This window comes from Rutidosis leptorrhynchoides, chromosome 8 (assembly GCF_046630445.1).
Source record: "Rutidosis leptorrhynchoides isolate AG116_Rl617_1_P2 chromosome 8, CSIRO_AGI_Rlap_v1, whole genome shotgun sequence".
NCBI classification, from domain to species: Eukaryota; Viridiplantae; Streptophyta; class Magnoliopsida; order Asterales; family Asteraceae; genus Rutidosis; species Rutidosis leptorrhynchoides.
In genome coordinates, this window is record NC_092340.1 from 162,027,037 (window position 1) to 162,039,458 (window position 12,422).

General features: G+C 41.1%; 1 protein-coding gene across 1 annotated transcript; it reads right to left on the bottom strand.

Moving 5' to 3' along the window:
- Positions 1 to 7,877: 7,877 nt before the first annotated feature.
- LOC139863914 (uncharacterized) lies at positions 7,878 to 8,417 on the bottom strand. The gene has a single exon (XM_071852515.1). It carries the CDS (start codon positions 8,415 to 8,417, stop codon positions 7,878 to 7,880), a length of 540 nt encoding a protein of 179 aa, XP_071708616.1.
- Between the last annotated feature and the right edge of the window lie 4,005 nt (positions 8,418 to 12,422).

Sequence of the window (12,422 nt, forward strand, 5' to 3'; positions counted from 1 at the left end):
GATCGGTAGCTTTTATAAAATTGTGGCAAAGATCCTTTCGAACCGACTCAGAAAAGTTATACCAAACCTCGTGGGCTTCGAGCAAAGCGCACTTATAAAGGGTAGATACATATTAGACGGGGCTCTAATAGTAAATGAGACACTTGATTTCCTAAAACAAAATCACCGCAAGAGCCTCATATTTAAAATCAATTTTGAAAAGACTTTTGATAGTCTTAGTTGGGATTTCTTGCTTGAGATCATGAAGATTATGGGGTTCGGAGAAAGGTGGAGGAAGTGGGTGCATTCGTGTCTTAACTCGGCGTCTATCTCGGTTCTCGTTAATGGATCACCGATAAATGAATTCAAGCTTGAACGTGGGGTACGCCAAGGGGATCCGTTATCAACCTTTCTTTTCATCCTCGCGGTGGATGGATTAAATGTGTTAACTAAAATGTCTGTACACAACAAATTATTCGACGGTGTGGAAATTAGTCAAAATTGTATCCCGATATCCCATTTGCAATATACGGACGAAACTATATTTTTCGGGAAATGGAATGAGAATAATCTTAGAAACCTTATGATGATTCGCAAATGTTTTGGACTTACTTCGAGTCTAAAAGTGAACTACCATACAAGTATCCTCAATGGTGTAGGAATCGAAAAAAGCATCGTTGAGGCCATGGCAAGTAAGTTCAATTGTAAGGTAGGTTCTTTCCCATTCACATATCTTGGATTGCCGGTTGGTGGTATGATGAACAAATTGGAGGGTTAGAAACAGGTGGTGGATAAAATTGAGAAACGCCTTTCGGATTGGAAAGCACGATCGATTTCATATGGTGGACGTTTGACACTTGTAAAATCGGTTTTGAATAGTCTTTCGTTGTACTTTTTCTCGCTCTTCCGCGCTCCACCATGTGTGATTAAAAATCTCGAGAGTGTAAGGCATTCAATTTTTTGGGGCGGGTAGGGTAAAAAATCTATTTCTTGGGTTAAATGGGAATATACACTTTTACCATACGGGTTGGGGTTTTAAATTTGGGTTCTCTTTATTGTTCTAATTTGGCCTTAATCGGCAAGTGGTGGTGGAGGTTTTAAATCGAAACTAACTCCTTATGGGTTAGGGTCATCTCTAGCATTTACGGGTCTTCGGGTGGCTTACTTGGTGATGCAAATCACTCTAGTCGGTCACGCAAGACCGTGTGGACTAACATTATTGACATAGGTTATTTCATTGACTCTCTTGGTGTGCAATTTCGAGACTCATTTGTTAGGAAGATCGGGGATGGGGCAGCCACATCTTTTTGGGGGGATATGTTGTTTGGAGATGTTCCATTAAAAAACAGATTCAGGAGGCTTGCGAGACTCGATTCTGACCAGTTGTGTAACGTCAATGATAGACTGATTTGGGATGGTTCAAAGTTTGTGGCAAACTGGTATTAGACTAGGGACCCGTCGGGTAGAGCTGCTTGGGGAATTACAGTCATTGTCCGAGTTATTAGCTTCTGTTTTCTTGGATACGAGTTCGCGGGACAGCTAGAAGTGGACCTTGAATAATAGCGGGCAATTCACGACTAGATGTTTCTCAAAGCCGTTAATCACGAGTACATTAAGTGTAGGTAGCAATGCGGAGGAAACAATCAGAAATTAGTTGGTTCCAAAAGAGGTTGAGGTTTTTATTTGGAAGGCGAGAAGGCGGCGTATACCGATGCGTGTGTAGCTAGATAAATGAGGGATAGATCTACACTCAGTACTTTGTCCACTTTGTGACGATGCTATCGAGACAATAGATCATTCCCTTCTTGATTGTAAAAAAGTCCTTGTTGTTTGGAAGAAAGTATTCAATTGGTGCGGTTTTTCCAATACTTCTATACAGAGCCTTGATGATCTCTTCCTAGGTATGCCGGGTACCTCACTATCGGACTCGGTCAAACATATTTGGCAAGGAATCATTTGGACCTCATGCTATCTCAAATCGAAGAATCGGAACCAAACGATTTAAAAAAAAAGGTGGAATGCTCCTTGCGTGTTAAGTGAAATTAATTCTAAAAGTTTTGAATGGATTGCGAAGAGGTTCAAGGGAAAGATGATTGATTGGCATTGTTGGTTTCATAATCCATATAGTTTGCTAGTATAATATAGTATGCGCGCATTGTAAATTTCGATGCCAACTTGGCATCCCTGTTGCGTTTATGTGTGATTGCCTAACAAAAAGGCAAACCTATTGTACATGATCATTTTGTGGTTTTAATATATGATTGCTTTTCAAAAATATATATATATATATATATATATATATATATATATATATATATATATATATATATATATATATATATATATATATATATATATATATATATATATATATATATATATATATATATATATATATTGACTTATCATCAAATAAACATGGCACAGTATAACTTTGACTTCCAATAATAGAATAATTTAACAAATTTTGTGTTTAAATAAAATCACCTATATTCTGACTTTGTGAGCCATATTTTTCAGTTTAACTCACACTTATCAGCTTAAATACCCAATAAATTAGCAAGCAACAACCATGTCATCTTCCATTATGAAAATTCAAGTACATACATGTCCATTTACACCAAAAGAAATATAACAATTACTGTAAGGTTTTTATGACGCAACAATATGAGAAATTTCAGAAAATTACTCAACTCACAAAACATAAAAGAAGACAATAATGAGAAAATTAAGAACGCGATAATTGACGTTGTTATATGTAATCAAAGTTTGATTACTTTAATCCACAAAACAAACTAGAGAGATTTTATTGATAAAATTTGTACATACATGTATGGGTTACAATAGGATCCTTTTATAGGAAAAACCAACAAGAAAATAACTTAACAAACAATAAAATTTGTTTCTAGAAAATTCTGGCCGCCCAGGTACATTCTCGTGATCGCGAGCTTCTCCCCAGCATAACTCTCGCATTATAAAGTTACTGTTCGAAGCTGATCAAGCATAGAATGATCGGGCCGGGTTCGGTCCATGCTTGACATCATTAAGAGGGGATTTAAGGGTCAATTGAGTTTAACTCTCCAGTCCGGACTACCGTGAATAACCCCTTGCGAGATGATGATCTCAACAGGGGTGGTTAAACGTAGACCCACCATGGGCGGGTAGTCCGGTCATCGATAGCTCGCACTAGGTGGTAGGATTTATGTTCATTGAACGTTACCTGTATATCAAGAATGTCTAGTGTAAGGCTATAAGCCCGGTAGCGCGGGTGAGAGAGAGGGCGATGTACAGACAGCGCGACTGATCCGTACGAATATGCTAAAAATAGTATGTGTGTAATTTCCAAAAGAACCAGTCCCTTGCCTTGTGATTCGAGTCCGTTATTTATAGCTACAGTGCTGTCCATTCATTGGAGCCACGTATTCTACGTTGCTTTTTGTCTGCATTGCCTGGTAACTTCGTGGAGGGGACCAGGGAACAGTACTATTACCTTTTATGTTACCTGTCGGCCCTTTGTACAGAGACCTTGATAAGTACATGATACATCATCTTTTTCTAGCGCGCCATCATCAAGTTGGCGCCCTTAGCGCACATTTACTTGCGCCAGTAGTGCTATAGTGCGCTGGATATGTACATGGTGCAAGTGTGAGCGCAACACGAGCCAATCGGGTATGCGTATCATTAAGTCCCCCCAGTTCGATATTATGCACAAGCATTGCGCATGGTGTCGAACTCAACTGTTTCTAATTCCATGACAGGTGTTATGTGACAGCCATCACATCACCCGTCACGTTGCATTAAATTCTCTTCTTTAATTGTCGTCTGATACGTGTACGGTCAAGATCTATTATGGCTATCTCTCCTCCTCCTATAAATAGAACTTTCTTCATTCATTTTTTACTTTCCACTTTCTTCTCTCTCCATCATGGCTTATCGCGCTGACTTTTCTAACGTTGGTTCTATTCCTTCATCCATCACCGCCGAATATGTAGCGCATATCTCCAAGCGCTATCCTCCTATGAGATCTCTATCGCCTGACGTTCCTGGTCGTTTGGACCGGGCCAACCGCGCTCCTAGCGGAAAGGTGGCATTTTATAGTGCGGTTTTCGAGCGGTGGAATATGCGCATTCCGCCTACGAATTTCATCTTGCACGTACTTTCCCATTTTAACATTGGCGTGGGTCAGTTGGATCCTGAAAGCGCCTGCCGTCTTGTTGTTTTTCAGATGTGGTGCAGGGCGCACGACTTTATTCCTATGGTGAATTTGTTCAAGAACATTTTTTCATTTGAGCGGCTTGATATGGGTTGGTTCTCCTTTCGTGACAATGTTCGCTTTACCGGCGAGCCATTGGAGGAGAATCCACGCGAATGGAAAGAGCGTTACTTCTTCGTGGATGACACCTTCATTCCGTTAGAGTTCTCAAATGTGAGTGCTTGGCAATACGGTTTTGACGATAGTTTAAACATGGCGCCACCTTTAAGTTCAAGCGAGAGTTCGATGTTGGATAAGTGTGTAGGTCGCGCGCTCTCCTTACATGCGTATAGCAATAATGTATTGTATGCTGGAGGGATATCCAAACATTGGCCATATCCGAACTACTATCCTTACTTCAGTCGTCATCTACAAGGTACGCAAAGCTTTTTACCTTCTTTTATTCTTCATCCTCCTTAATGCTCCTACCCTTTGTTGACAGCAATTTCCTTCTCCGAGTACCTCGAGTTCTCTTCTTCTACTTCTGTAGTGGTGGATCGCATGCCTTTAGCGAAAGGTTTTTCTATAAAGGGCCCCGTCGCTGCAGCTTCTACTTCTGGCCCTTCGCGCAAGAAGAAGAAGAAGAAGAAGAAGGTTGCGGCGCAATATGCTGACTTGCCCAAGCGATGTCCTCGCGGGAAACTCGTTCCTCTTCCTCATGACGTGTCTGCTCCGAAGAGGCGCAAAAGATCTGCTGCTCCTTCCATCTCAAAGCGCGCTCGTACTGGTATGCTGCACATTTCCTTTGTTACTTATTATAATTTTACTTCGGCATTACTTTAATTGTTATTATTATGATACAGATGATGGGCATGGTGGTAGCGTGAGAGGGAGTGCGGATAGGCCTCATCCGTCTCCCATTCGGATTGACAGTGATTCTTCTGTAGAGAGGCAGTGCTCAAACTCTGAGGGTTCTTGTAAAGGTAAGAAGGTCCAAAGTCCCAGGCCGAGCAACGAGTCTTCCGATGATGAATTCGGCGTGATGAGGGATACCATAATGCATCTCTGTACCAGGCTTGACAAGGCATAGCAAGCAAACAATAAGATTCAAGCGCAATTGGATCGCGCTAAGCTTCAGAATAACGATCATGAGGAGACCATTCGCATGCTACGTGCTCAATGCGCCGAATCAGAGCAGCGAGCAAGGTCGTCCGCTCACGAGTTTGAAGTGTTGAAGGCATGTCTACCTCGTATAGTGGATCATGCTTTGAATAGCACTGTCATGAATGATCGGTACGATAATGCTTTAAAAGCTATACAGGACGTCGAGCGCCTTCACTTTTGGGATATCATAAAGGAACACATTCAGGTGCCCACTATTCTTCCCAAGGCTGTTCGAGACTGCCTTATTCCTGGAGCGCGAAAAATTGCTAGGGAGGCTTGCGGAGCGCTACGTCATATCCCCATTCCCCGGCTTGAGGAGTTGTTGCGCAATCCGCGAGTTTTGTTGAGAGAGTTGATAGATTTTAAGTTGTAATTTTGCTTTGTAATATCATGATGCGTCACGATGCGTGTAACATTTTATATCAAGTGTATTTTTTCGCAATAAATGGAAAATGTATTACCGCAATGTAAGCTTGTGATGGGCTTACTTTTTGTATTCTTGTTTCATTACTTGGTACTTATTGTTATTTTATACTCTTGGAGTGTCGTCTCTAACCTTCATGTATGCTGATGTGCACTCAACACACACTTTGGTTGCGCGCCTGTAATTGCGTCGAAGAGTCATCAAGCGCGACCAACACTTTTTTGTTTATAGTCATGACTTGCAGATCCCTAGGTCTGCTCGGGTGGAACTAGGTCAACCCAATGACCGTCGCTCTCCGGTAATAAGCCTAGTCTATCGCCAAACAGACTTCTGCCGCGCAGGAGCTAGGGAAAGTCATCCCTTAAGTAGGCAGGAATGCGGTAGTATTTTACTGTGCGCGTGCAGTTCAAATCATAAAGCTATTCAGCTCCAAGAGGCACATGAAATCATAACTGAAAATGACTTAATGCTTTAACATAATCAAAAAATGAGTTTACAATAGCGCAGTACACGTTCGACCTACAAAGGTTCGTTGTTTAGTAATTACATGCAAGTCTAGACAAAGTATGTGATTGATCAAGTCTCCTATTTTCTATATTACATGTAGCATTTTTTAAGCGCGGTAGCATGCCAGGTCTGCTTGATTGGATTTCCCTTAAGTTCTGCCAGTTTGTAAGTTCCAGTGTTACTGATCCCAACGACCCTGTAAGGTCCTTCCCAGTTTGGCCCTAACTTTCCAGTGTTTTGGGCCATGCTTATTTGGTTGTCGCGCCACACAAGGTCTCCTACCTTGTACGTTCTTGCCCTTACGTGCTTGTCGTAATATTTTGCAATGCACTGCTTGTTGATGGCTTCTCGGATTGCTGCCATATCCCTGCGCTCCTTCGCATAGTTTAGATTGGTGCGCAATCTTTCGTCATTCTCGCCTTCGCTGTATGATAAAATTCTTTCTGTCGGAACTGTTATCTCCGATGGGATTACTGCCTCCGAACCGTATACCAGACTGAACGGTGTCTCTCCTGTGCTATTCTTGTGCGTCGTTCTGTGTTCCCATAGGACTTTTGGTAACTCATCCACCCATCCGCTGTGCTTCATCCCCAATCTTGCTTTGATGGCGTGCACAATGTCTCTGTTTGTGACCTCACATTGATCGTTGGCCTAAGGGTGCGCAACGGAAGTGAAGCGTTGTTTAATATTCAAATCTTGACACCAGCTGCGGAAGGGGTTACCTTCAAATTGCGTACCATTATCGCTAACAATCTCATTAGGTACGCCGAACCTGCACACGATGCTTTCCCAGAAGAAATCTCTAACTTGCTTACTGGTAATAGTGCGCAATGGCTTTTCTTCCACCCACTTGGTGAAGAAGTCGATAGCCACCACTAGGTATTCAGCATTTCCAGCGCCCTTTGAAAAAGGTCCCACTATATCGATAGCCCACTTGCAAAATGGCCATGGTGATACGATAGGTATCATGGGATGCTGAGGCGCTCTGGTGACGGGCATGTGTAACTGACAATCCTGGCAAACTCTAATCCTTTCAGCTGTGTCAGCGTACATTCTAGGCCAATAATATCCTAGTCGCTTAATCTTCTCGGTGGCTGTCCTCCACCCGGAATGCAACCCGCAGGATCCTTTGTGAACCTCATTGATGATCGTAGCAGCCTCTTTTGGTCCTATGCAGTGCAGGGATGCGCCTAAATAAGACTTTTGATATAGAATTTCTCCTCGCAACTCGTAGTTTGGTGCCTTCACCCTGATCTTCATAGCTTCCTTCTCTCCGTCGGGTAAGGATCCGGTTCGCAGGAATTATATGATATCTGTCATCCAAGTCGCTTCTTCTTATTCGATAGATACGATTGTAGTTTCTGGCTATGTGGACTTCATGAAGACTTGCTCTACTAATATTTTCTTTTCCAGGTGATTGAAGGTAAGTGCCGCCAGTTTACTGAGTACATCCGCCTGCTTGTTCTGGCTCCTGGGAATTTGGCTGATCTGGAAGTCGACGAACGTGTCGGCTAGAGAATGAACCAAGGCCAGGTATGATTGTATGGATTTGTCATTGGCTTCAAAGGTGCCGTTTATCTGATTGGCAACTAGATGTGAATCCATGTAGGCTTACAGCTTCTTTATTCCTAGCTCTCGAGCTATGCGCATTCCTGCTAACAGTGCCTCATACTCTGCCTCGTTGTTTGTCACCTTAAAGTTAAATCGTAGCGCGTATGTATGCTCTTCCTGATGCGGGCCTGTAAGAATTAATCCTGCGCCAGCGCCCTCGGAGCTTTCTGCGCCGTCGGTATAGAGCTCCCATAGTTCGAGTGGGGGCGCGGGAAGCTGTTCAGGGTCGTCTATCGCTGGCATATCAGTGGCCGTTTCAGCTAAATAATCGGCCATCACCTGCCCCTTAATAGCGCTTCTTGTGCAATATGAGATTTCATGCTTACCTAGCACTATTGCCCATTTGGTCAGCCTGCCTGATATCTCGGGCTTATAGAGTAGCTGTCGAATAGGCTGATCGGTGAGCACCGTTATCGGATGTGCTTGGAAATATCTGCGCAGACGTCGGGCGGTGACAACGAGCGCGTACACAAGTTTTTCGATGGGGCGATAATTCAGTTCACTTCCTGATAGCGCTTTGCTGACGAAGTAAATTGGCATTTAGGCGCCCCCTCGTTCAACAACTAAAACGAAACTAACAGCCTCCGTAGATACTGCGAGGTAAAGTATCAGGGTTTCGCCTGCGATCGGCGCTGTTAGCGTTGGGAAATCTTTGAGGAGTGCTTTCATCTCCTGGAACGCCTTTTCTGCCTCGTCAGTCCACTTAAAGTCTGACTTCTTAGCGCAATCCTTCAAGGTGTGAAAGAACGGGAGTGATCTTTCGGCGGCCTTGGACAGGAATCGCGTCAATGCGGCTAACTTCCCATTGAGGCTTTGAACTTGCTTTTTTGTTTTAGGGGAGGGCATTTTTTCAATTACTTCTATTTTCTTTGGGTTAGCCTTGATTCCACGCGGAGTCACAATATGTCCCAAAAAATTCCCTCCCTCTTCTCCAAAGCTACATTTGGCCGGCTTAAGTTTCATGTTGATGCTTCGGAGCGTGTTAAATGTTTCAAGTATGTTGGCCAACAATTGTTCTTCGGTATTGCTCTTAATCACGAGGTCGTCAACATATGCCTCAAGGTTGCGCCCTATCTGCTTAGCGAATGTTGTATCGATAGTGCGTTGATATGTAGCGCCTGCATTATTTAGTCCAAAGGGCATCGTAGTTTAACAGTATATCCCTTGGTCTGTGTGGAACACGGTTTTCTCTTCATCCTCTTCCGCCATTTGTATCTGGTGGTATCCTTTGTAGGCATCCAGGAAGCATTTGAACCTAAAACCAGCAAGCGACTCTACTTTTTAGTCTATTTCTGGCAAAGGATAGTTGTCTTTGGGGAAGGCTTTGTTAATGTCTTTAAAATCAATACAGAGCCGCCACGTTCCATCCGACTTGGCCACCAGCATAGGGTTGGCTACCCATGTCTGGTAGTTCACTTTACGCAGTATGTTGGCTTTGACCAACTTAACCACTTCTCTGCGCAACCACTCACTTCTCTCTGGGGCCATGGGCCGCTTCTTTTGCTTAATCAGGGTCAAGTTGATGCTGGCGCAGAGGTGATGCTGCGCTATCTCTCGTGGTACTCCAGTCTTGTCAGCATCGCGCCAACAAAACACATCAGAGTTAGCGATGAGGTTGTTCCTCAGCTTTTCCTTAGTCTCGTGTGTAAGGCTCCCCATATCTTCACCTTCTGTTCCGGATACTCGGGAATGACTATGACCCACCACTCATTTGTGCCCTTTTCTTCTGGAGTAGCGCTACCCTTATCAGTGACAGACGTGCATAAGGCATCCAACAGTGTTGACTCGAGGGTGGAAATTCCTTGATCTGTCAGGAATCGAACCATCCCGTGAATGGTGGACGGTATAGTGCCAAATTTCTGGATGGAAGTCCTCCATAGTATAGCATTATATCTAGAGCACGAGCGCACAATGCAGAATTCTATGTTTTTGGTGCACTTCTTTAATTTATCTCTGCTGTCTCTCAGCTCGAGCTTCAAATCCAAGATTCCGATAGGCCACGCTGATTCAATGGAAAATCCGGATAAAGCCGTATTCAGAGGTTTGATGGTTCACCTCACTGTTGTGGGTAGCTGCCGGAAGTAATGCTCGTACATGATGTCGACGCTACTGTCGTTGTCTATGTGAAGGCGCTTAACGCCATGTCCCGACTTTGGCAGATATCCCTGCACTACAATTGGCACGCAAGAAGTGTTGAATGTCTGAATGGCGGGGAACGATATCTCCGTCATCCTCGAGCTCCTGTCAATGCTAACGTTGCGCTTCGTTCCTAGCTGTGGTCGGCAGTCGGCCATTGAATGCATTTATTTTTTCGCGACAGGTGCCTGTATAGAAAAAATAAATGAGAAGTGGACATATAGAAAAAAGATCAAATCAAAACCTTTTAACTTGTATGTCCCTGATAATGCTAAAAATGAACATATATTTCATAGCATTATTCCTCAAGAAAGACAAGCTTTTAGTTGCAATTGTTCTATTACAAGTGATATTCGTTTAAATAATAAAAGGTGAAGACAAAAGGAAGATTCGACGAATTGAAGACGCAAACGACCAAAAAGCTCAAAAGTACAAAATACAATCAATGAGATTCCAATTATTGATAAGAAACGTCTCAAAATTACAAGAGTACAAGATTCAAAACGCAAAGTACAAGATATTAAATTATTCGCAAGGACGTTCGAAAATCCGGAACCGGGACCAGAGTCAACTCTCAACGCTCGACGCAACGGACTAAAAATTACAAGCCAACTATGCATATGCATATGAATATAATATAATATATAATTAATTCTTAAAATTAATATATATATTATATTATATTTAAATAAACGTCGGCAGAAGAAAACAACCAAATTTGGCTCTCCCCAGCTGGCCATGCGATCGCATGGCCTTGAAGGGTAAAGCTCATGCGATCGCATGAGCATCTTTTCCAGATCACAGGCCTATAAAAATCGAGCTTTGGTGTAACACAAAACACATCTTTTTCTATCTCAATATATCTATACGTAATATTTATATTTATATTTTAATTTTAATTTTAATTTTAATTTTAAATCCTAATAATAAGGATATGTTAGCGAATGTTGTAAGGGTGTAAGTCGAAATTCTGTCCGTGTAACGCTACGCTATTTTTAATCATTGTAAGTTATGTTCAACCTTTTTAATTTAATGTCTCGTAGCTAAGTTATTATTATGCTTATTTAAAATGAAGTAATCATGATGTTGGGCTAATTACTAAAATTAGGTAATTGGGCTTTGTACCATAATTGGGGTTTGGACAAAAGAACGACACTTGTGGAAATTAGACTATGGGCTATTAATGGGCTTTATATTTGTTTAACTAAATGATAATTTGTTAATGTTAATATAAAGATTTACAATTGGACGTCCCTATAGATAACCATATACACTCGATCGGATACGATGGGCAGGGTATTTATATGTACGAATAATCGTTCATTTAACCGGATACGGGAATGGATTAATAACCACTAGAATTATTAAAACAGGGGTGAAATTATGTACAAGGACACTTGGCATAATTGATAACAAAGTATTAAAACCTTGGGTTACACGCAGTCGACATCCTGGTGTAATTATTAAACAAAGTATTAAAACCTTGTTACAGTTTAAGTCCCCAATTAGTTGGAATATTTAACTTCGGGTATAAGGATAATTTGACGAGGACACTCGCACTTTATATTTATGACTGATGGACTGTTATGGACAAAAACCAGACGGACATATTAAATAATCCAGGACAAAGGACAATTAACCCATGGGCATAAAACTAAAATCAACACGTCAAACATCATGATTACGGAAGTTTAAATAAGCATAATTCTTTTATTTCATATTTAATTTCCTTTATTTTATATTTAATTGCACTTCTAATTATCGCACTTTTATTTATTGTTATTGTATTTAATTGCACTTTTAATTATCGTACTTTTTAATTATCGCAAGTTTATTTTATCGCACTTTTATTTATCGCAATTTCATTATCGTTATTTACTTTACGCTTTAAATTAAGTCTTTTATTTATTTAATATTTTTACATTTTGTTTTAACTGCAACTAAAGTTTTAAAATTGACAAATCGGTCATTAAACGGTAAAAACCCCCCTTTATAATAATAATATTACTTATGTATATATTTGTATTTTTATAAAATAAAACTAATATAGCGTTAAGCTTTGTTTAAAAGATTCCCTGTGGACCGAACCAGACTTACTAAAAACTACACTACTGTACGATTAGGTACACTGCCTATAAGTGTTGTAGTAAGGTTTAAGTATATCCATTCTCCAAATAAATAAATATCTTGTGTAAAATTATATCGTATTTAATAGTATTTCCTTGTAAAATTTAATAGTATTTTATACCCCTTAGCTTTGACATCAAGTATTTTTGGCGCCGCTGCCGGGGAACTCAATTTCTTGCTTAAAAGCCGGAAGCGCAACGCTAAATAAAAAAAAAGATTTTTATTTTTAGTTTACTTTTATAAAAAAATACGCTTTTGTAAAAATACGTTTTAAATATTCAA